We start from the raw sequence: 25148 nt of genomic DNA, 5'->3' as shown, positions 1-25148 counted from the left end.
TATCGATGTGATGGTCCTTTGCCGGATACAGATCCGGTACGCTCCGGTACCACAGCACCATTAAGGTGCTGGCCCGACCATCTCGGGAACGATTTATGTGGCCACATTAAACCTTCAGGCCATCCCCTCCCTCCCCAACCCCAAGTTCCATAAGGAGCTCAGGGTCGCCAGAGCCTCTTCTGTTAGTGAAACAGGATTCGCCGCGGATAGGTGAGGTTGACAATTTAGTTTGGAGAAGCTATATCTTGCACTGGCAACCTACAGGGTTGCGCTACACAGCCCCTTGAATCTGGTATTTTAGTTGCCTCTTACGACGGGCATACCTACCGAAGGTATATTCTGACCCCCTAACCCGCTGTGGGACCCCGCTGCTGCTCGCACCCCACGGCGCCAACAACTCAAACAGCTGATACCACTCAAACCTACTACCTTCGTAGTAGAGTTGGTAGCAATGCTGAGCATCAGCCCCTGCCCCCGTCTTCTCCCCCCCTCTTTTCCGGCAGCAATCGTGCAGGTCAGGGAAACAGACTCTTAGTCCCTACCTCCGTTTGCACCGTCTGCCAGCACAGAATATATAGGTTTGCGACATCCGCCCAATACAGCTCCTGCCTTGGGTGGTGCCACTTTCCTAGATGTTCTGGTCTCCGCGACGGCAACCCCCCGACGGGTTTCATCGCGCCATGTTGCCAGGTCGCAAACCCAAATCATCCGGGTACCCCAATGCTTGTCCCAGGGCCACAACAGCAATTGCGTCCTGGCCTTCCACAACCCAGGCGTAGTCACCGGTCACTTACCCCCAGAGTGGCGGCGTCTCCCCTTATGCACTTCAGAATTCTGCAGCTAAACTGTAATGGACTAACTGGGAAGATTACGGAGATAGTCGATTTCATGAAGCGGCACAACATCCGCATTGCTGCGATTCAAGAGACTAAACTCACAGCAAGATCTGCATTGCAGACCTGCTCTGGGTATAATGTCCACAGGAAAGACCGCGAGAGCGGAAATGGAGGCGGCCTCGCGTTTATCATACACCACTCTGTGCAATATTATATATTTGATCCTGGCATCGACCGCAGGGACAATGTCTTAGAACGTCAAGGCCTATCTGTCCGGTCAGGCGATGCAAACTTAGAAATCATCAACATCTACATCCCTCCTGCCACCTGTTGCCCCAGTGGATACCGCCCTAATATCAGGGCGTTACTCACTGGCAACAATCGTATTATCTTAGGCGATTTCAATGCCCATCATGATCTATGGCATTCAAACTTGCGGGCGGACAGTAGGGGTGATGTTGGCGGATCAAATAGAAGAAACGACGTTCTGCACAATAAACGGAGACGGGGTTGAGTAGCGCAATATATAGCTTCTCCAACCCAATTGTCAACCTCACCTTCGAGCGGCGAATCCCGTTTCACTAACAGACGAGGCTCTGGCGACCCCAAACTCCTCATGGAACTTGGGGGTGGGGAGGGAGGGATGGCCTGAAGGTTCAATGTGGCCATATAAATCGTTCCCGAGATGGTCGGGCCAGCACCTTAATGGTGCTGTGTTACCGGAGCGTATCGGATCTGTATCCGACAAAGGACCATCACATCGATAACACTCCCCAAAGCCTTCGGGGAGTAACCTAATCGCTACAACAACAACATCAACAACAACAACGCCCCCACATGTATGGTAGGAAGCTGTCACAGCTCGCCAGATATCTCAATCGTGAGCGCAAAAATCGTAAACTGCGTCAACTGGCAGCCGATGGTAACATTGGCATCCGACCACCTGCCCATACTTATTTCGCTCGAGCGTATCGTCGACTTCATCGTCACTGAAAAACGCACTTTCATAAACTTCAAAAAAGGGAAGTGGGAAGAATATAAATCCTTTACAGTCAACCGCTTTGCTGCCCTCCCTATCCCGACTGATGCCCGCCAAGGGGAGCGTGCCTTCCGTAAGGTCATTGAATCCGCCTCGGCACGTTTCATTCCCGCCGGGAGAATTCCCGAAATCCGGCCCCACTTCCCGGCGGAGGCCGAAAACTTAGCGAGAGGACGTGACCTTATAAGACAGCTTGATCCAGGCGACCCCCAAATAAGGGATATAAACCAACGCATCAGATTGCTTGTGGATGAACACAAGCGGGCGAAATGGGAGGAGCACCTAAGCGGTTGTAACCTCTCTGCCGGTGTAGGTAAACTTTGGTCCACCGTAAAGTCCCTATCGAATTCGTCTAAGCACAATGACAAAATTTCCATCGCCTTTGGCGACAAAGTGCTGTCGGATGCGAAAAAATTCGCGAGCGCTTTCTGCCGACAATATATAATGCATGCTACGGTCGACAAAGATAGACGGAGAGCCAATAGACACGCACATAAACACAAATTCAGCGCGTCACCAATCACCATCACCGCTAAAGAAGTTGAGGACGCCATTGCTCGTGCTAAACCATCCAAAGCAGTGGGCCCAGACGGCATAGCCATGCCGATGCTTAAAAGCCTAGGGAAAGAGGGTTTCAAATATTTAGCGCATGTCTTCAACCTGTCTCTTTCCACCTTTGGCATACCCGAGAAATGGAAAATGGCCAAGGTGGTCCCGCTACTAAAGCCTGGGAAACCAGCTAACATAGGTGAGTCGTATCGTCCGATATCTCTCCTATCGCCAGTGGCAAAGACGCTTGAAGCCATTTTGCTCCCTTATTTCCAAGCAAATTTGCAGCTAGCCCTCATCAGCATGGCTTCAGAAAACTCCATAGCACTACCACCGCGCTAAATGCCATTAGCACCCAATTGCGGTTTAAATCAATACCCCCACCATAGAATAGTACTCGTAGCGCTGGACCTATCAAAAGCTTTTGATACGGTCAACCATGGCTCGTTACTGCAAGACCTGGAAGGGTCTACACTTCCCCCATGTCTTAAAAGGTGGACCGCAAATTATCTGGGTGGTCGACAGGCATCGGTGCAATTTAGAAACGAAATATCATTTGTTTAATTTCTACATATCTAAGCTACCTTCACCACCGGAAGGAGTCACAATCGTTTCCTACGCCGATGACTGCACAATAATGGTCACAGGCCCAGGCCCAAAGATCGATGCGCTATGCAATAAAATAACGGCTACCTCCCTGATCTCTCCAGTTTTTTCGCCTCGCGAAACTTGGCACTATCACCGACTAAATCTTCCGCGACCTTATTTACAACATGGACGTCCCAAATGTCGACCATTTTGAACATCCACGTCGATGGCACTACGCTACCGACTGTCCTACAACCCAAAATCTTGGGTGTGACGTTTGATCAGGATCTACATTTTGGTGAGCACGCAGCCGCAATTGTTCCGAGAATTCAGAGCCGTAACAAAATCCTTGCGATTACGTGCTACGCGTCACCCATATGGTCGTCAAGCCTAAAAATTACCCACTGGAAGAAACTACAGGCCTGCCAAAATACTGCTCTCAGAATCGCCACGGGCTGTCTTCTTATGTCTCCAGAACACCATCTACATAATGAGGCGAGAATACTCCTCATCATCAGGGAGAGAAATGAGATGCTGACCAAACAGTTCCTGTTGAATACCCAGAAACCTGGGCATCCCAACAGACATCTGATTGATGAACCAGCACCGCCTAGGGGCTTAAGGAGTCATCTCCGTAAGCATTTTGAGGAAATACGGCACCTGAGAACCCAGCCGTATGAAGTGAAAAAACAAGCAGTTCCTTGGTGAACTCCATAAACAGGCGTCGGACTTTTATGCCGGGAATTGCCCGGTAAAGAAAAGTATCCAAAAGTCGTGTGAGACATCCAAGCTAATATGGCCATGACAAGGGGCGCACAAGAGCGCTTCTGATTTTAAACAAATCAGTTCTATCATCCCTGATAAGGGTTATAACAGGGCATTGTTTAATAGGCACGCATAGTGCTAGAATGGGGGTAACGACCTTCGACTATTGTCGCAGCTGCAGATGTACAGAAGAGGAAGAGAGTGTCTAGCATCTTCTCTGTCATTGTCCAGCGCTTAGTAGGCGAAGGATGGCCATCCTTGGTAAACCTTTTCTACAAGACCTTGCTGAGGTCTCTAGCTATGAAGTCAAGGCTCTAGCAAAATATATAAATTCCACGAAGTGGTTTGACCCGCTTTAGGCAGGGTAGCGGTCCCCTTTGAGACCGTATAGGGTATTACAATGGGCCCATTGGTGGCCTAAGTAGTGAGCTGGTACCTTAGTGTCCAGCTCAGCCCTAACCTACGTATTTTTAAAAGTCCCATAACACCGTTGCTAATGGTTCTAACATTTTATAATACTTACTGTGTTTTAATAAATTATAACAAAATCAAAAAGACAGTTCCAAAAAAACCACAAAGCTCCGAATAATACCGATCTCAACTTTGGATAAATCCTCGGGAGATCCAAGTGAGTCGCGACCGAAGTACTTTCGCCTAGTTCTTGCAAAAGCTGGGCAATCAAGCCTAAAGTGATTTGGTGAATTCACATCATCATCCTCCATACAGCTGCAGCAGGATGGAGTTTCCAGTATATTGAGAGGTACCGCATGGATTCCCACGGGACAGTGCCCTGTCAAAACCCCAATGACCATTGATAGGTGAGCCTTGGTGAACCCAATTATTTAAGCAAACCTCCTGCCATCTACTTTCGGCCAGAAAGATCTTGCTACCCTGCAAGACGTGGTGTCCGCCCGTTTGCTGAGCTGACTCGAGGTCCAGCTATGGAGGAACAATCCACAGGTGGCCAGCGGAATCCCGAAATCCCTACAGCCATCTTCATTCGGTTCAGTTGTACCGATGCAGGCTAAGAGATTCGCTACCCGGGATATCACTATGGCCCGGGACCCAGATAATCTTAATTGTAAAATAATTAGATGCAATCGAAAGCGAGGTCAGGCACTCCCAGACCACCCTCGATCACACTGTAGTTGAGCTCAAGGCCTTGATAGCCGCTTGGCTATCAGAGTAGATGTTAAATTCTCTAACTGTAGTAGCACTGGATAGTATTCCATCCACCGCATCCTTAATCGCAGCAACTTCCGCTTGGAATACACCGCAGTGATCAGCCAACTTAAACTTGCGGCTTATATTTAGCTCTTGACAACAGACCCCCCACCAATCTTTCCGTTCAGCTTCGACCCATCCGTGAACAAGTTAACCGGTCCCATGCCCCAGATAATTCCTCTTCCTCACTCCTCTCTCGGCGGAATGACTGAGGTGAAGGTTGTATAGGGAGCAGTTATCGGCATACAATAACCTTTTCTGTCCGGGATAAAGTCGAAACTGGTAAGAAGGCTAGAGTGTCCGCAGTCAGAAAGCCCATATCACGAAGCCTGACCAACGACCTTGCCGCGGCCGCCTTTCCCGCAATATCTACTGGGTATATGTTCAGTGCCAAGTTAGGTGTTGTTCTGAGAGCGCCATGCATTAGTCTAAATTGGGAACAATTTTTTCCCATAGTTCCGTAAGGCATTTTGGTATCAAACTGAAGGAGCCAACACATTTTTACCATCCCCCCCTCCTCCACCCACCACCCATTGAAGTCAACGCCGTCTATTTTATTTATTTTTTCTTTTAAAGTAAGAAAAAATACTAAATTCATTTATATAGTAACCACAATTATAAAAAATAATGAAAAATACAAAAATTTTTGTTAATCCTTTTTTTGTTGTTGTTTAAGTTACTTAAAACGTAATACAAACAAATATTTATTGTAATTACTAAAAAATAAAGATCTGCTGACGGTGTTGCTCTTCTGTTGCTATTGTATTGTTGGTTTTGATAAGAAAAAAGAGAGTTTCCTATTTTACAATTCAATAATTTGTAAATGAGCACGAAATCTTACAATGATGCAGCAGAAAGGAAGGAAGAAATGCATTTTGCATTAAAGTAAGAATGTTGCGTTGCATTTGTTTTGAGTTTTTTTTTTTTTTTTGTAAAATATTTACTAACAATGTTTAAATGGTGGTAATGTTTTGTTGCTTCTGATTGCTGCGGTTCTTATTAATTTAAAATGTAGCTTCATGTCATTTACAACTCATCCTTTGTGTGCTCTTCAGGTTTTTCTTCTACTTCTTCATCTTCTGATTCACTAGCCTGGAAAGAAAATAAAATTATTTTTAATAATATGTAATACTAGCAGACCCGGCAGACGTTGTTCTGCCCTAAATTTGGTCTATCTGCATACATTTTAAGAAACTTTTTCCGTCTAACTCTGCCCTCGCCTCTCTACACTTTTTCTTAATTATTGTATTCACTCCTCCCTCCGTATTTTTCGCTTCATCTATCTCCATCTTCGTCTCATTTTATCTCAGTATCCTTCTCTCTTTTCTCTTCTCTCAAGTTTTTCTCATTCTTCTTCATATCTTATTGCCAGTCCCAGATGGTGATATGTATTTTGTTCCAGTCCCATTCCGAGTCTCAGTCCCAGTCCAACTCCGAGTCTCATTCTCAGTCCTAGTCCTAATCCCAGTCCCAGTCCGTCTCTGGTCTACTTCCCGGAAAAAAGCATCGTAAATACAAATTTCAGGCAAATCGAACAGGACGTATGTAAATAGGTATGTGGGTATTATAAATTCATGTCTTTATTTCGGCTTCGCACGCTTATTTATCAGATTTGCCAGGTTGATGCGGCTAAATCGAATATCACAATGAAAATTACTTTAAAGCTCTCAGCCAGAGCTTTCATTTGATATCCATAATACACACATATTCTAGGGGTATCCGGGTCCATGTTATGGCCTATATCTCGAGACCCTAGTCACCAATAGGTATGGAAACTACCCTGTACTAAAGCACTCAACAGCTTCAATTTGATACCCATAATGTAAAAACACTATCTAGGCGTTCACGGGCCCACGTTTTGGCCTATATCTCGAGACCCTAGTAACCCAGTGGTATGAAAATTACCCTCTACTAAAGCATTCATCAACAGCTTTTATTTGTTATCCATATTCTATGAACACATTCTAGGGGTACCCGGGTCCACGTTTTGGCCTATATCTCGAGACCCTGTGCGTCGATCCTGAACCGTGGATATCGGTTCGTGCGTCCTGGAGTTATAGCGTCAGGAAGGAAAACCCGACTTATTTTTATATTATAGATTAAATTCTTATTTTGATCAATTCTGCTATACAATATATTTACCTGTGGTGGCACGTCACCACCGGCTTCCAGGAACTTAACGAAATCATCTAAGGTTCTGTCCAAATTGTAATCAATCACTTTGTTATCACCCTTGCGGTAGAATTTTAGTGTGGGGAATGAAGATATTTTAGTATGTTCCAATTCATTGGCAGTAGCATCAATTTTGGCAATAACGATTTCCTCATTATCCTTGAATTTTTCGGCCAATTGATCGTAAATGGGTGCCAATTGTTTGCAGTGACCACACCATGGTGCATAGAATTCAACCAAAACATCCTTGCTCTTATCTAACGCAACATCATCAAAGTTGGAAGCGACCAGCACTTTAACAGGGTTTTTGTCCCAATCTTCGGGCAATTCTTGTGACAACAGATGTTGCTTCAATTTGCCGTCCATAAACTTCTGTAAGAACTCTTTTATTGTGCTTGCAGACATATCATTTGATTCTGGCTTATATTTAGCCATATCTTCTTCCAAGCGTATCAAACGAATTGTGGGTACTTCCTCTTTGGTCATGCCGAAGAATTCAAAAATGCGTTGATGTTCCTCTTCATCTGCTGAGATGGTAACAAACAGAATGTCTTCGCGATAATCCTTGGCAATATCTTTTAATGGGTCGACATGTTTCTCAATATGACCAGCTTCCTTCGAAACAAAGAACAACAAATGAGTTTTTATTGAACCACCAAAGATTTTGGAAGCCGATTCATGATTGAATTCAACAATAAGCGGCAGGGATTGCACTTGAACGAATTTTTTCAAATTTTCAACATCGGATTCGCCCTCGAAGACAGATTTCTTGTCATCGAATGGTTTGAAGAGTATAACAGCACCATCTTTAGCTTCGTATTTGGAAATAACATCATCATTGCCAGTTATAGCGAATACGAAAGTATCGAGTGCATTGGCAACCGAAACGAAAGCTTTGGCTGAATCGGAGTCTTGGTTCTTAAAAAAGCCAATAACGGCGATCTACGAAGAAAAATTTAAAAAGTGTATATAAGTATATATGGTGGATAATTCTAAATATGTGGAATCTTATACATATGTATAAGCACATTACTCATAAAACTTACTTCATTATCTTTTAAGAATTGTTCAGCTTCTTCTACTGTATTCAAATCCTTTGCAGGTGGACCAGTCTTCTTGGTGACCCAAGAGACAATATCAGCTGCTTGACGGCCTCCACTATATTCGACAGGGGTGCCGCTACGGAAGAACTTTAATGTAGGATAACCGCGTACCTGGAATTGTTCAGCCAATTCGCTTTCTACAGTAGCATCGACCTTGCCCAATTTGATGGGTGATGCTTTTTCGCTTAAATTTTGTGCGGCTTTGGCGTATTCGGGAGCAAGCGCTTTGCAATGACCACACCATGGAGCATCTGGGAAAAAGGGAAAAGAAATTGACATATTAATAAAGCATTAGCAAAGGTATTAAATGTAAAATGAAAGACTATCCTGAAAGAAAGTTATGAAAAGAATAAAAGGCTCATTATACTATGATGCAAACCTAAAGCTGAAGCACAATATTCATATTAAATTCTAAATCAACCACATAACAGAAATTCATGGTAAGCCTGACACTTGAGATTCCTCACTCAACCCTGTTTAGAAAAACAGGAAATATCAGACAACAGTGCGCCATCAGAGGAGCTGAACATTGATAGCATAGTAGACAGAAAACCACAAAAAGTAAATAAATGTTAGATGAGAGTGAAATCCTTTATTAACCATTATTAACATATGGCTGATGTGATATCACTAGTTGGATTATCATTTGCTATTTTAAGTAGATAGATAATTAATTGAGGATCGCACTGCGACCATTGGTCTATTGTGGCCTAAGCTACTTCACAGCACCTCATCCAAGCCGACATCTCTGATGAACCCTAGCAGTTCACCTGGCTTGAGGGATTTGATGTGAGAATGCTCTGGCCCTACGTCTTGAGATTGCGTCACACTCCAGGAGGATATGGTCCGCCGTCTCCGCTGTTCGATTACAAAATCGGCATGTGTTGTTCGATATTATACCCAGCTTTTGCATGTGACTGCTCAGTATACAGTGTCCTGTAAGAATAGCCGTTAGGATTCTTTGGTTATCTTTCGAGAGGCCTATTAATGCCCTATATCGAGTTGTAACAGTAACTTAGATTGTCTCAGGCCTGGCATATTGCGCTAGTGTTCTTCCCTTTCTCTTTCTTCTACTAAGGGCTTTAAATGCCATAGACTGAAATAAAGAAATAATACTAATAGATGCCCCCTAATTTCCTGCGGGCCTACTGACAGGAACGGCTCGGGACCAATAGGTCGAGTCGTTGCTGCCTCTCTGGCCAGGCTGTCCGCCTGCTCGTTACCCTCAACTCCCCTGTGGCCAGGAACCCAGGACAGCAGTAGTTCGTTGTATGCTCCTAGTTGATTTAGCTTTCAACGCACTCAAGGACCAGTGCTGATTTTATTTCAAACGCTGAGATTGCCTTGAGGGCGGCTTGACTGTCACTGAGTATGGCAATTGTTTCATTGGAGTATTCGCGCTGAAGGTTCAGGTCAGCGCACTGGATTATGGCGAATACGTTGTATTTGTATTTTGTGCTCGGGTATGCTCCCAGGGGTGTTGACATCTTCGCTCTGGGCACAACGACACCAGATCCAATCCCCTCTGGTGTCTTCGAGCCATCGGTATACCATACTATTCTATTTAGCTGCTGAATGCTCTCAATTCTACTTTCCTCCCATTTACCATCTCCCAGTTCTACTTTAAACCTTTTCTCAAAAACTATCTCCCTGAGGATATCATCCCTCGGGATTTGAGAGATTGGGATCTCTCTCAATTCCTCCATGTTCCGGGATGATATGACTTTACCTTTGCCTGAGCCCTCCTTGGCGATATTCAGGAGGGTTCCCTTGGTTGACTGCTCTATCGATATATGCAGCGGGGTTAGATCGAGGATAGCTTTCAGCGCTGTTGTAGGGCATGTGCGCATAGCTCCCGTGATGCACACGCATGCCAGTCGCTGAAGTTTTGTTAGTCTCGTCGTCGCCCGAGTTGTTCTCGATGCCTAGGCTATCGAGTCATATATTATCATATGTTTTACTATCATGGTATACATCCATCTTAGCACATGTGGGCTACAGCCCCAGCTAGACGTTTGCATACCATGATGGACCTCGTGGCCCTAGTTTTCATGGAGTCGAAGTGTTGTGTCCATAGGAGCTTGGTGTAAAAAATGACCCCGAAGTATTTCACAGCGGTTCCATATTCTAGTGCCACGTCATCTATTGTTATTGCTCTGAGGGCTGGTAGGACCCTTCTTCTAGTGAAGGGAATGATGGTTGTCTTAGATATTTTGATGTTAAGCCCCACCATCCCCTTGCAATGTTCAATGCTTTTGTATTATGTCACAGAGCGTACTCTCGAATTTACCCCTTGCAATTATGACGATGTCGTCGTCAGCATATCCTTGGTATCTTATGCCACTGTTTGATAGCTCTTGCAGGAGTTCATCCACTACTAGGTTCCACAGAAGGGGTGACAGGACACCTCCTTGGAAGCACCCCATCGTGGTATTAACCTTAACTGTGCTGTTGCCTACATGGGCTTCAGCTATTCTTGTACGGAGTAGATTGTCAATCCATCTCTGGATAGGCATCTGAATTCCTCTTCTCTGCAGTGCTATGTTTGCCCTTTCATGAGATGTGTTAGTTTAAGTAGATTCGATGAAATTTCTTTAGCACTATATGACATTAAATTTACATACATACAAGCATGCATACGAAGTAATCTATGCGATAGATTTATGAGGTCAGCATTATTTATCAACTGAGCAAATGATAGTTATTATGAGTTAACTAGGCGTAAAATACATATCGCATTGAAACATTCATACTTACATATATATATCTAGTATGTATGCATAGTATGTACAGAATATTATTAAAGGATGATAAAATTAAGGCACATCTGCGTCATATAAAGGATAATTTTAGCATAAGCCATTTTCGTGTTTTAGTATTTGTGGAGTGGATAGAGAGACACATTTTAGCATAACTGTTACAGCTTCATCATTTGTTCAGCGAAATCGAAGACTGTATATTCTAGGATACATATGATGGTTTTTACAATCCTTCGCGAGGTATGGGGGTCAGAATATACCCGCGGTAGGTATGCCTGTCGTAAGAGGCGACTAAAATACCAGATTCAAGGGGCTATGTAGCGCAACCCTTCAGGTTGCTAGCGCAATATACAGCTCCTCCAAACCCAATTGTCAACCTCACCTATCCGCGGCTAATCCTGTTTCACTAACAGAAGAGGCTCTGGCGACCCCAAGCTCCTCATGGAACTTGGGGGTGGGAAGGGAGGGATGGCCTGAAGGTTTAATGTGGCCATATAAATCGTTCCCGAGATGGTCGGGCTAGCACCTTAATGGTGCTGTGTTACCGGAGAGTACCGGATCTGTATCAGGCAAAGGACCATCACATCGATAACACTCCCCAAAGCCTTCGGGGAGCAGCCGTATCGCTACAACAACAACAAAAACAGGTATGACACATGAGATCTGTCTGTACCTCACTCCAAAACAATTTTCTCAACTCTACAATGCCAAAGGGCTGCAGAAATTCTACCTAAGCATATTACAAATTGCAAAAGATGCACCATATTTAATGAACTAATACACAATTATGGATATAATTGATACTACAAATACATATAAGCATTCAGAAAGCGGTGTGACTTTTTCAGACATCACGCATAGTTTGGATAGATGTGAATAAACTTTGGTTATATGTGAGCGTGGCTTGCGAAATCTTAACATCAAACACCAAACTCTAGACGAAAGACCGTTGGGAGACTGACTCTCTAAGCACCAGATATAGCAGCAATTGTATGCGTAGCGAAATATGTAAGCAATAAAAGACGAAAATGATCCACGTTTACTATTTGCCGGTAATAACTATGTACATATTGGTGTTGATTCAAAGCTAAAGGTAGAAGCACAAGCTCAATGAAACTGAAAAGCCGGCTTAATACTCAACAAATTGTAATAATAACGAGTAAGGGTGTGGCAAATTCGGGTGTAACCGAACATTATATACTCAGCGTGAGCTTCAATTGCACATTTCATTTCAGATAAATAACTTTTCTACATAACACGTGGCACCACCCGTTTAAACGAAAAATCTTTCCCCATTTCCTCTTACAGTAAAACTTGATAAGTGAAATATCATTGAATCAAAACTATTTTTTGCTAAGTTATAGCTTATTATTCTAGTCTACGACCCTTTTAAACTTGTTTTATATCTAATTTGCCGTGGTCTTTAAGCGATATCGTCCATTTTTTCTAGAAATATTTATTTTATTCGTCCACGACCCTTTTAAAAATCTTTTATATAAAAGTGGGCGTGTCCTTAACTGATTTCGTTCATTTTTCTTCAAAGTATTCCTTATAGTAAGGGAAACCTTTCTGCCGAATTTTGTTACGATAGGTTTAACGATTTTTGATTTATGATTAATAATATTTGTAAAATTGATTTTATCACAAGTGGGCGGTGCCACGCCCATTAAAAAAAAAAAATTCACACTTTTATCAAGAGTTTGAATATCAGTCCAAATATCAAATTTCAATATTCTAGGTTTATTATAAAAAGTGGGCGTAGTTATCATCCAATTTCGCTCATTTTCAATACCAATCTATTCTGGGTCCAGATAATCTAGTGTACCAAATTTGGTGAAGATATCTCAATATTTACTCAAGTTATCGTGCTAACGGACAGACGGACGGACGGACATCAATCAAATTTTTTTTCGATACTGATGATTTTGATATATGGAAGTCTATATCTATCTTGATTTCTTTATACCTGTACATCAACCGTTATCCAATCAAAGTTAATATACTCTGTGTGCAAAGCACGCTGAGTATAAAAATCTTGTGTATACACGTAACAGTAAACCCGTAAGCCTAATTTAAATATGACATGCGAATTCGGTGTGTATGTTTACACATACATCCATGTGTAGTTATGATGATGGTCTCTTCAGTAGCACAATGATTACTCTTAGATAGGGAAATTAGTGGATAAAAATTAGTGTTAATATATATTGCACAGCTAGAAACTAAAAAATATTAAATTTAGAAGTTTAGGTACCTTCGAGCTCCCCAATTTGATATCAACCGGACTATTCGATTTACTAATACTTCCCCTAACCAGTAAAAAAATACTTGCTGCAACTACAACCGTAATTGATTTTCACGATGCCGATTGAAATGTAGGCCGAAGTACATTAAGTAGACGGTTCCATAGAATACCTCCTTTAACGATTCATGTTGACAGCACATTTTATGACCTGCGTCGAAGCCAGTATTTGCACTATGTTAAACGATGGAACTTGGGGTGGGGAGGGAGGGATGGCCTGAAGGTTTAATGTGGCCATATAAGTCGTTCCCGAGATGGTCGGGCTAGCACCTTAATGGAGCTGTGTTACCGGAGCGCACCGGATCTGTATCCGGCAAAGGACCATCATATCGATAACACTCCCCAAAGCCTTCGGGGAGCAACCTTATCGCTACAACAACAACAACATGGTAACATATCATTCGACAACTGCTTTCGCCTTCCTGTTTGACATAAAGGCCGAACGAAAATGATAGAGAATACCATTTATATGCGAAATCGTTTGGAGGCGAATCGGTCGTCTGAGCTATCGTTCACAATACAGAATGAAGCTCTAGGCAAATTTCGCTCTTTATGAGAGTGAACTCTTTGAGAGAGTAAATTTGGCACTAAACAATTAGTGCTAGAATTTCTGGCCGAACACACATTTGATTTGCATAGCAGGCAAACAAATTCCAGTTTCTTGCAGGAGTAGGTATCAATGACTTGATCATTGAATTCGTATGGCAAATTTTTCGAAGCTCATTCTCACGTTGGGAGTAGTTACTGGCTCTTTCTTTTCTTGCAGGAGTAGGTATCAATGACTTGGTCACTGAATTCGTATGGCAAATTTTTCGAAGCTCATTCTCACGTTGGGAGTAGTTACTGGCTCTTTCACACCCTCAGTAACACATAATAGCTGTGTTCGGTGAAAAATGTCAATGTTGTTAGTTTTTGCTACAAATTGGCGGGACGGGACCTTCATGTTTTACGCCGACTCCGAACGGCATCTGCAAGATTGCGTTTTCACTGAGAAGCTTTTATTGGCAAAAATACACTCGGAGTGTTTGCCAAATCACTACCGAGTGCCGGCCCCGTTTAGAAAAACTTTTCCTAATTGAAAGAATTTGTTTCTAAATTTTTGATGTTGCTTTGCACGGAAGTTAAACCCAGGATATACGGTGTGGTAGGCGGACCACGTTACACCACATCAAGGCGGCTACCACGAATTGTAAACATCAAAGTTAAGGGAAACTCTCCAAGCTATCAACCAGCAGGAAACAACATACATTTGTAGGCAAGCGACAAAAACATCTGTTTGCTATTATATTTTATTCCCGATATCTTTATTAGTTATTGAAGACGCCACTGCGATGTTCATACGTACGGGCATAATCGCCAAAAGTTCCATTCTAATGTTAAACATTAAATACGATTTGTGGCTTTCGATGGAGTCTATACTCTCACTTGAGGTCAGGATGTCAACATTTCAATGATAAGTATTTGATACTGGCAGATGACAACGAACAAAAGTAGAATGGTTCGGAAAATAGCGAAATTCTGGTGCAATCAATGTCGATGGTGCACATCGCCAAGTTGATGGTCTATAGGTGGTATATTTATATTTATACTCCGCGTGCTTTTCACACAGAGTATATTAACTTTGATTGGATAACGGTTGGTTGTACACGTATAAAGGAACCGAGATAGATATAGGCTTCCATATATCAAAATAAGCAGTGTCAAAAAAAAAAAAATTGATTGAGCCATGCTCGTCCGTCCGTCTGTCCGTTAACACGATAACTTGAGTAAATTTTGAAGTATCTTGATGAAATTTGGTATGTAGGTTCCTGGGCACTCATCTCAGATCGCTATTTAAAATGAACGATATCGGACTATAACCACGCCCACTTTTTTGATATCGAAAATTTCGAAAAACACAAAAAGTGCGATAATTCATTACCAAAGACGGCTAAAGCGATGAAACTTGGTAGGTGGGTTCATGGTGTGACGCAGAATAGAAGAATTAGTAAAATTTTGGACAAATTAAAAGAAGGTAATTTAAAAGTTTTGCAAGCTGTAATTTGGCAGTCGTTCAAGATATTATGATCAAATTTGGCAGGAATGTTACTACTATTACTATATATGTGCTAAATAAAAACTAGCAAAATCGGATGAAAAAAAAATTTTTTTCTAAAGTCAAATTTTAACAAAAAATTGAATATCTTTACAGTATATAAGTAAATTATTTCAACATTCAACTCCAGTAATGATATGGCGCTACAAAATACAAAACAAAAGAAAATTTCAAAATGGGCGTTGCGCCACCCTTTTCATTTAATGTATCTAGTAGAATACTTTTAATGCCATAAGTCGAACGAAAATTTACAAATCCCTGTGAAATTTGGTAGGGGCATAGATTCTATGACGATAACTGTTTTGAGTGAAAATGGGCGAAATCGGTTGAAGCCAGTTCACGTACATACTTATCTGAACTCACTTTATCTTGGTATAAAAAATGGCCGAGTTCCGACTATGACCACGTCCACTTTTTCGATATCGAAAATTAAGAAAAATGAAAAAATGCCATAATTCTATACCAAATACGAAAAAAGGGATGAAACATGGTAATTGGATTGGTTTATTGACGCAAAATATAACTTTAGAAAAAACTTTGTAAAATAGATATCTCGAAAAGGCGTCCACATATAGAACTAAGGCCCACTCCCTTTTAAATAATCATTAACACCTTTCATTTGATACCCATATCGTACAAATGCATTCTAGAATCACCCCTGGTCCACTTTTATGGCGATATCTTGAAAAGGTGTCCACCTATAGAACTAAGACCCACTCCCTTTTAAAATACTCATTAGCACCTTTCATTTGATACTCATATCGTACAAACACTTTCTAGAGTCACCCCTGGTCCACCTTAATGGCGTTATCTCGAAAAAGCGCCCACCTATAGAACTAAGGCCCACTCCCTTTTAAAATACTCATTAACACCTTTCATTTGATACCCATATCGTACAAACAAATTCTAGAGTCACCCCTGGTCCACCTTTATGTCGATATCCCGAAATGGCGCCCACCTATTAATAGTGGAATATTCCCTTTTAAAATACTCTTTAATACCTTCCATTTGATACCCATGTCATACAAACACATTCCAGGGTTACACTAGGTCCATTTTCCCTCATTTTGTCTGCAAAGTTCTCGGCTGAGTATGTACTGTTCGGTTACACCAGAACTTGGCCTTCCTTACTTGTTTCAGATAACGATTAATTTGATATCTAACGAAACAATTCAACGCACTCGAAGATAAGCGTTGTAATCCCCCAGCGGGTAAGGGGCTAAGAATATACCCGCGGTAGGTATGCCTGTCGTAAGAGGCGACTAAAATACCAGATTCAAGGGGTGTGTAGCGCAACCCTTCAGGTTGCCAGCGCAATATATAGCTTCTTCAAACCCAATTGTCAACCTCACCTATCCGCGGCGAATCCTGTTTCACTAACAGATGAGGCTCTGCCGACCCCAAGCTCTTCATGGAACTTGGGGGTGGGGAGGGAGGGGATGGCCTGAAGGTTTAATGTGGCCACATAAATCGTTCTCGAGATGGTCGGGCTAGCACCTTAATGGTGCTGTGGTACCGGAGCGTACCGGATCTGTATCCGGCAAAGGACCATCTCATCGATAACACTCCCCAAAGCCTTCGGGGAGCAACCTTATCGCTACAACAACAACATAAGCGTTGTAAATAACAAAGTTGAAAACCAAATCGGCAGAGGCCTCATATATTGAATGCTTACTGCGAAAATACGTTATCAGAAGCGGTAGTAGTGGATGCTACCGTTTATTACAAGCTACCTGTTGTCGCTCGCTCAACTTAGCTTATTTATCATGGCACAAAAAGCAGCTGATAAGCTACAATTTATGTATAGGTATGAGTAGATACATAAAAATATATTGTAGGAACTATATACATTTCTGGTTAATTATTGAGCTCAAGGCTGCAAGGATAAATAAAACACCATGGATTTTGTGGTATTATAATTTATACTAGTATCGTCTGTGGTCGAAATTCGACCAACTCTTATTTTTTCAACTCGGTCTATGCATCCAGTGTTGAGGGTAGTGAAATAATGCGTTAATAGTTAAGCAGTGAGCGGAAATATAGCAAACTGGTCTAACTTACTTAAATTTTTCATTAAGACATTGTAATTTTTATTGTATTTTCTTAAATTTTCTACAAAATTTTCAAATGTAATTATAACCTTTTGGTATGGAGCTCGTTAAACAAAAATATAAAAAATATGTAAAATCAAAAGAAATTGACATAGAATTAAGTGAAATTACTTGACATTAAATTGAAAAATAAGTTTTTCCACACCACCCGGGAGGTCCCCGTTGGGGCGCTACCGAAGTTAATTTTATGTGCTCGGTTCCCCAGTAGGCCTATATCTCCCATATACATATATCGCCCATTTACTTCAATAGTGTCATAATTCAAAAACACGAACTTTTAGTTAAAAACGAATAAATGTGCTTAAGGAATTTAGCCTATTTCACGCCACCCGTTAGGTATGCAATTGGCGCTTTACCGAGTTTAATTTTGTATAAATACATATGTAGTATGTATATAAATACATAGTAGAATAGAGGATACCTTCATAAAAAATAAAAATATAAAAAAAGTATGTAATGAGAAAGAAGGCAGTTTACTAAAAAAAATTTTAATGAAAGAAAAAAATAAAGTACTTAAAGTGCGAAAAAATTAAGTGATGTGAATAAACAGTTCCATATAAAAACGCAATAAGTGCACTTGGACCTTTTTCCGGGTTTTAATGTTATCATTGTGGAAATATGAAGATTCTAATATTCGGATATTTAATGTTGGGATTCCCATTGAGATCTATGTACGTAATTAATTTGTATTAAATTTGTAAACATTCATATTCATGAAATGGAGATGAATATATATGACCATATCTACATAAAATATCGTCTGTGAACGATATAATACTAACATATAGCAAAGCAGAATAAATTAGAAAAAAAAAGAAACAAAAACATTGAAATTATTCACGCAAACATATTTACTAAAATAAAATTGATTTCATAATTTTAAGCGACATAAACAAATTAGGATTATGGGATCTAAGCATCCGTTTAATGGGCATATATTCAAACAAAGTTAGCCTAATAATAAATATAGTGGGTAATATACTGCCTATGCAATATTTCGACCTAAAATCGAAAACGTTTTTGGGTCGTTTTTTTTTCGTTTAATATACAACGTGAAATTTTCCGATTCAATCAAGTTGCATTTAAATAATAATAAACTAAGTTGAAATAAAAGATAATATAATAAAATAAAATAAGAAATATCAAAATAAATTAGCATAAAAGACAATATACAAATTTTAATGTAATATCTTTGTAGCAAATTTAATATACAACGTGATAAAAGATAATATAATAAAATAAAATAAGAAATATCAAAATAAATTAGCATAAAAGACAATATACAAATTTTAATGTAATATCTTTGTAGCAAATTTATTTATTTTTTGTTCACTATAAGACACTATATCTAAAATAAGTATATAATCTGGAAATGCAAAAAACATTTGGGTCAAATTTGCAATTAATTGTTATGAATAAATAAATTTAGTGAGTTTGAACAGAAGTTGACTCATTATTTCTGATTTCATTTTTTTTAAAGCACCTAAAATGAAAAACAAAAAATCTGTTAAATAAAGACCTATGCTTATACGTGTAAGTAAAATTTGTCCAAAAAAATAGGCCGGTTAAGTTATTACATCTCTTTAAAGTTTTTTTGTGCGCTACCAATTATTTTAGAACAATTTTTTAAAGATTTTGGTACAAACCAATATAGGTAATTGGAAACAATATTTTATTTCAACAGAAAATGAGCGAAGCAGTAGTTCTCTCACCGTTTGGTGTGTACAAATATATACATATGTAGAGATGAAACATTCGAGCAACGGAACAATTGAGAATTTGGAGCTATGTACTCATGGGTGTTTGTGAACATAATGCGTCCTACAGATGGCAATGCCGATAGTTTCACAGATTTTCGAATTTACAAAAAACTTTTTCTATTAATTATAAACAAGTAGAGTAATATTTGTTAACAAAGATAGGCCTATGCACCGCGGCTGATCAATACGAATCGATTCATATAACTTTTATATGATTTTATGTATGCTAAGTATGCGAAACAGCCTGTCAATTGATTGTATGGAAATTTTGTTAGCGTATTAATATATAGATAATTGGTCTATATACATACAAATGTTCTTGAAATTATTTAAAAGTAAAAAATCCATATGAAGTTATGACATACAAGATATGACACCATTCATATTGCTGCGAAATCTAGGAATCTCAAAGAAGTGTATATGTACATATGTATGCACAAAGTGTCTAGCTCTGATTGGTCGTATTGCGAGATGTGGGGTTTGGCAAACAAACGTGTCTACCTAATATTTAACATGACACGTATTAACAAATTAGCACGGTTAAAAAGTTTGATACTATGCTATACATACATGCTTTTTTTTATATATATATGAGAACTATTATGACGTACTTATGTAAGAATATATGACATGCTCAGTTTGAAAAGTCCTTTGGGCTATTTCAAAAAGAGACATATAATGTCGGAAGTTATGTATATTACTGTATTTATACCTATGTATTAAGGATCGTTTTCATCCTCTGCCGGTTAATGCTGACCGCTTGCATATTTGATACTTGAAACGGCTCAGGGGCAGATGGCAGGAGGTTGATTAGCGCAATACAAAGCTTTATAGTTATTTTTTTGATAAGGTTCGGTTCCGAAATATATGTTGGTTGGCAACTGTTTTAAAAAAAATGCGAAGAAGACAGAAAACATATTGGATGATGCAGACTTTACGTGCAAAAATCGAATCAACACCATTGTCGGTAGGACACTTTATTGTAGAAGCCTAATTGAAGAAAAATATAAATATAACTACCCCAGCGGGTTAGGGGGTGAGAATATACCCGCGGTAGGTATGCCTGTCGTAAGAGGCGACTAAAATACCAGATTCAATTGGCTGTGTAGCGCAACCCTTCAGGTTGCCAGCGCAATGTATATGTAGCTTCTCCAAACCCAATTGTCAACCTCACCTATCCGCGGCGAATCCTGTTTCACTAACAGACGAGGCTTTGGCGACCTCAAGCTCCTCATTGAACTTGGGATGGGGAGGGAGGGATGTCCTGAAGGTTTAATGTGGCCATATAAATCGTTCCCGAGATGGTCGGGCTAGCACCTTAATGGTGCTGTTACCGGAGCGTACCGGATCTGTATTCGGCAAAGAACCATCACATAGATAACATTCCCCAAAGCCTTCGGGGAGCAACCTTATCGCCACAACAATAACAACAACATAAATATAACCGAACTGATCGATATTTCGAGTATTAATCATAAAGTACTATTTACATATCTTAGACGTTGAATAATTTGACACGTCACTACAATTTCTTTCAAATTTCGTTTCTTCTTTTTCCTATGCAACTCTAGTGTAATGTTCTTACTTTGGAGAGTGAAGAATACAAGGCAACGCATAGCAAATCTCCAACAAGCCGGTAGAAGGCGTGAAAGAGAAGTAATAAAAAAATTTCATATGCGCCATAAATATGCCAGTGTTCGGACGTTACTAAATTTGCAAAAGATTTCCGTTAACACGATAACTTGAGTAAACTTTGAGATATCTTCACAAATTTAGTACATGAGCTTATCTGGACCCAGAATAGATTGGTATTGAAAATGAGCGAAATCGGATGATAACCACGCCCACTTTTTATATATATAACATTTTGGAAAACAAAAAAAACCTGATTATTTAGTAAATAATACACCTACAATGTTGAAATTTGACATGTGGACTGATATTGAGACTTGATAAAAATTTGGAAAATTTTTCAAAACGGGCCTGGACCGCCCACTTATGATAAAATAAATTTTACAAATATTAATCATAAATCAAAAATCGTTAAACCTATCGTAACAAAATTCGGCAGAGAGGTTGCCCTTACTATAAGGAATACTTTGAAGAAAAATGAACGAAATAAGTTAAGGACACGCCCACTTTTATATAAAATATTTTTAAAAGGGTCGTGGACGAATAAAATAAGATATATATTTGCAAAAAATATATCAATGGTATTTCATTTCCCAAGTGGATTTATAACAATAGGAAAATTTCAAATTTAAAAAAAACGGGCGTGGCACATCCCCTTTTATGGCTAAGCTATTTCCTATGTTTCGGGAGCCATAACTCCAAGAAAAATTAACGGATCTTAATAAAATTGGGTACACAGATTTTCTCTATAGCAGGAAGTATTTCTAGAAAAAATGGACGAGATCGGTTTAAGACCAGCCCACTTTTATATAAAATATTTTTAAAAGGGTCGTAGACGAAAATAATAAGCTATATCTTAGCGAAAAAGAGCTTTGTATCAATAGAATTTTACTTTTTAAATTGAATTATAACATTAAATTGGAAAATACAAAAATTTTTGAAAATGGGTGTTGCACGCCCCTTTTATGACTAAGCAATTTTCTATGTTTCGGGAGCCTAACTCGAAGAAAAATTAACGGATCGTAATAAAATTGGGCACACAGATTTCCCCTATAGTAGAAAATGTTTCTAGAAAAAATGGACGGGATCGGCAAATTAAATATAAAACAAGTTTAAAAGGGTCGTAGATTAGAATAATAAGCTATAACTTAGCAAAAAACAGTTTGGAATCAATGATATTTCACTTAACAAGTTTTATTGTAAGAGGAAATGGGGAGACATTTTTTTTAAACGGGCGGTGCCACGTGTTATGGAGAAAAGTAATTTATCTGAAATGAAATGTGTTCGGTTACACCCGAACTTACGACACCTTTACTTGTTATTTATATTATTTACAAAGTCAACCTGCTTTCCATTTCAACTATTTTTTATATAAAAGAAAATGTCAGCGTGAATCATGCCTGTATTAAGCGCTAACAACCGGTTGGCGGCTACCCAATGCTACTTACCAACGAATTGACAAGCCGGGTGAAATTGCTTATAATTGGTTGGTACGAATAACTTTGAATTTGCTTTTGACTGGCGCGGAGCTTTAAAGATGCTTATATAGACATATTCATAGTCGAATTTACTAGAAACTTAAAGTTAGTTGCAGCTTCTTTGACAGACAGCCCATAGGACAACAAGCTGTAATTAACTTAACGTACAAATTTAATTTTACTGACTATGCTACAATGATACTAAAATCATAGGGAATACAACGAATCTGGCTATGTATGGCGTTAAAAGGGGAGCATGCACCTTCTATTATAAGCATATATGAAAAAGTTATCTTGAGGATCGAAACGAAGCTGCAAAGACATACAGACTTGAAACTCGTTGCAGCATTTCTACAATTTTGGATAGCTAGAACTAAGTTTAAGTTTGAAAAACTGTGATGGAATTGCTTCGGTTTTTATCTTGTGTGGCAAAGGAGAAAAAAAGACTTCTTAACAATATTAGTTTAAAAACATTTTAGCAATATTGCCTGGCTTTAAAACAGCATTCGAAAAACAGGTAAAAGTCTAGAACAGGGATCGTCCAAAAATATCGGGAGAGCTGTCAAAACACTCGTATTGACTCCGACAACAATAATCCGAATGCGGAATAGAAACATTGTATCTCTGTGCGGAGATATTTGCAGTTAAAGTTGGTAATTTTCATATTTTCATGTGGCTGTTGTAACGTTGTTGTGCACTTAAAGAAATATCGTGTACAAATGGATTTTGCACGGATTTAATTTTGATGACACTCCATTGGCGGATCGGCCAGGGTAATTTTTTATAAGCTCGTCCAAAGGCCGCCAACGCAAAAAGGTGTTCTATGCAAAAATACTATGGAACTCACCCCCGGTTTTGGGGGGACCCGGGGTAATTTTTCGTTTTTTGAATGAGTTAAAATTTTTAATTTACGCCCTCGGATTATTAATACTGATGCCAATACGTGTGTTTTGACACCTCTTGGACACGTATTAGCAGTTGATGCGGTAATTTTATACGACAGCATGACACTGCTAATACGCGTCAAAAAATATTGAAAGAGGTGTCAAAAGACGCGTATTGACCTCGACAACTATAATCCGAAGGCGGAAAAAAAATGGTATCTCTGTCCGGAGATATTTGCAGTTGCAGTTAGAGATTTTCATATGGTTGTTGTAAAATTGTCGTACCCACAAAAAAAAATTGTGAACATAAGTGCTTTGTGAGGATATAGTTTTGGTCTCTAAACCACTGTTCGACCCGCCCAGGGCAATTTTTTATACGCGCGGTCGATGCAGAAAGGTGTTCTGCGCAAAAATACTATGGATCCCACCCCCGGTTTCGGAGGTACCCGTGGCTCATTTTTCGGTTTTTCGTTAACATCTTTTGACCGAGTTAAAATTTTTATTTTCCGCCTTCGGATAATTAATACTGATGTCAAGACGCGTCGTTTGATACCTCTCTCGATATTTTTGGACGCGTATTAGCAGTGTCACGCTGTCTTAAGAATTACCCTAGGCTATTACCGAAAACCATGTCTAAACTGAAAAAGAAATCCAAAATGATTGTAAAAATTTAAGGCTCATTCGCACTTAGCTCTGCAGCGTAAAACATACAAAATGTAGGGATTCTACTCTTATCGAAGTCCGAACGCTGATATACAGATGCCATAGGGTAAGGCGGGGCAGAAAATTGGCATAGCGTTTAAGCATAAAACGGTGGGAGAAGACGAAATAAAGCGTTTAAAGCTGAAAACGACCCATGGGAATAAAATGAAGACTTATCAGCAAATATGAAAAAAAGACACATGCATATTTTCTCGATGCACTTGCTTTGTGTATACTAGGGAATGGACGATGTGGCGTTATGATAGATGTATCATTTTATGCACTTGTATAAACATTCCACTGCACGCATGTATTATGAATTTTTTGTTACACCTACACTTATTTAAAGAACGTGTCGCCAGCTGGCTGGATTTTTTCTTAATACGCGCCACATTTTTTTTTTAAGATAAATGAATCAGACCAATTTCCACTATATTCTCATGATGTACATACATATTTTCAAATTGGTACTTACAGAATTCCACCAACACGAACTCATTTTCTTCTATAACTTGCTTGAAATTCGCCGTAGTTAGCACAAGTACGCCATCTTCGGATTTAACTTCTGCTTCTCCAGCATGGGTCCACGTCACAGCCAATAGCAACAGCGAACAAAAAAACAACTTCATTTTATTTCTTAGGTTTTTTGTTTGACTTATTTATTAAAATACTTCACGTTATCGTTAAATTATTTTAACCACCAATATCTAAACAAACCAAACCCTTCGTTTCGAATGCTAAATGTTAAATGAAACGGGATAAATTTTCACTAAAAAGCAAGTTGATGACGATTGTGCCGAAAGGAAATGTAAAGGAAAGCAAAGTGGAGACTTTAGTGTTACCGTGCTCTTATAAGAAACACTGAAAGAAAGCTGACAGCAAGGTTGCCGTATCCCATTAACCAAAAGAAGTCGCGAAAACGGCCAAAACAAAATTTATGGAAGATCTTTATCGTATGTGCTTTGTTATACTCAGCGTGCTTTGCACACAGAGTATATTAACTTTGATTGGATAACGGTTGGTTGTACAGGTATAAAGGAATCGAGATAGATATAGACTTCCATATATCAAAATCATCAGTATCGCAAAAAAATTTGATTGAGCCATGTCCGTCCGCCATTTACCGCGATAACTTGAGTAAATATTGAG

General features: G+C 39.7%; 1 protein-coding gene across 1 annotated transcript; it reads right to left on the bottom strand.

Moving 5' to 3' along the window:
• Positions 1–5553: 5553 nt before the first annotated feature.
• Positions 5554–24808, bottom strand: Pdi (protein disulfide isomerase). The gene is made up of 4 exons (XM_067791295.1): positions 24475–24808; positions 8220–8527; positions 7144–8115; positions 5554–6093 (listed from the first exon to the last, which is right to left on the bottom strand). The coding sequence occupies exons 1-4, from the start codon at positions 24626–24628 to the stop codon at positions 6028–6030; spliced, it is 1500 nt and encodes a 499-aa protein (XP_067647396.1). The 5' UTR covers positions 24629–24808; the 3' UTR covers positions 5554–6027.
• Positions 24809–25148: the final 340 nt, after the last annotated feature.

The sequence above is a fragment of the Eurosta solidaginis genome, chromosome 5, assembly GCF_040869045.1.
Source record: "Eurosta solidaginis isolate ZX-2024a chromosome 5, ASM4086904v1, whole genome shotgun sequence".
NCBI classification, from domain to species: domain Eukaryota; kingdom Metazoa; phylum Arthropoda; class Insecta; order Diptera; family Tephritidae; genus Eurosta; species Eurosta solidaginis.
Note: the sequence above shows the minus strand (reverse complement) of the source record. Positions and strands in the feature narration are given on the sequence as shown.

What these genes read in the sequence shown, in the direction of transcription:
- Pdi (XM_067791295.1), bottom strand. Translation starts at nt 24,628, where the DNA reads ATGAAGTTGTTTTTTTGTTCGCTGTTGCTATTGGCTGTGACGTGGACC. An exon ending in AATTCTTAAAAGATAATGAA is followed by an intron (nt 8,116 to 8,219) that starts GTAAGTTTTATG and finishes TTTTCTTCGTAG; the next exon opens with ATCGCCGTTATTGGCTTTTT. An exon ending in GTGGTGACGTGCCACCACAG is followed by an intron (nt 6,094 to 7,143) that starts GTAAATATATTG and finishes TTTTCTTTCCAG; the next exon opens with GCTAGTGAATCAGAAGATGA.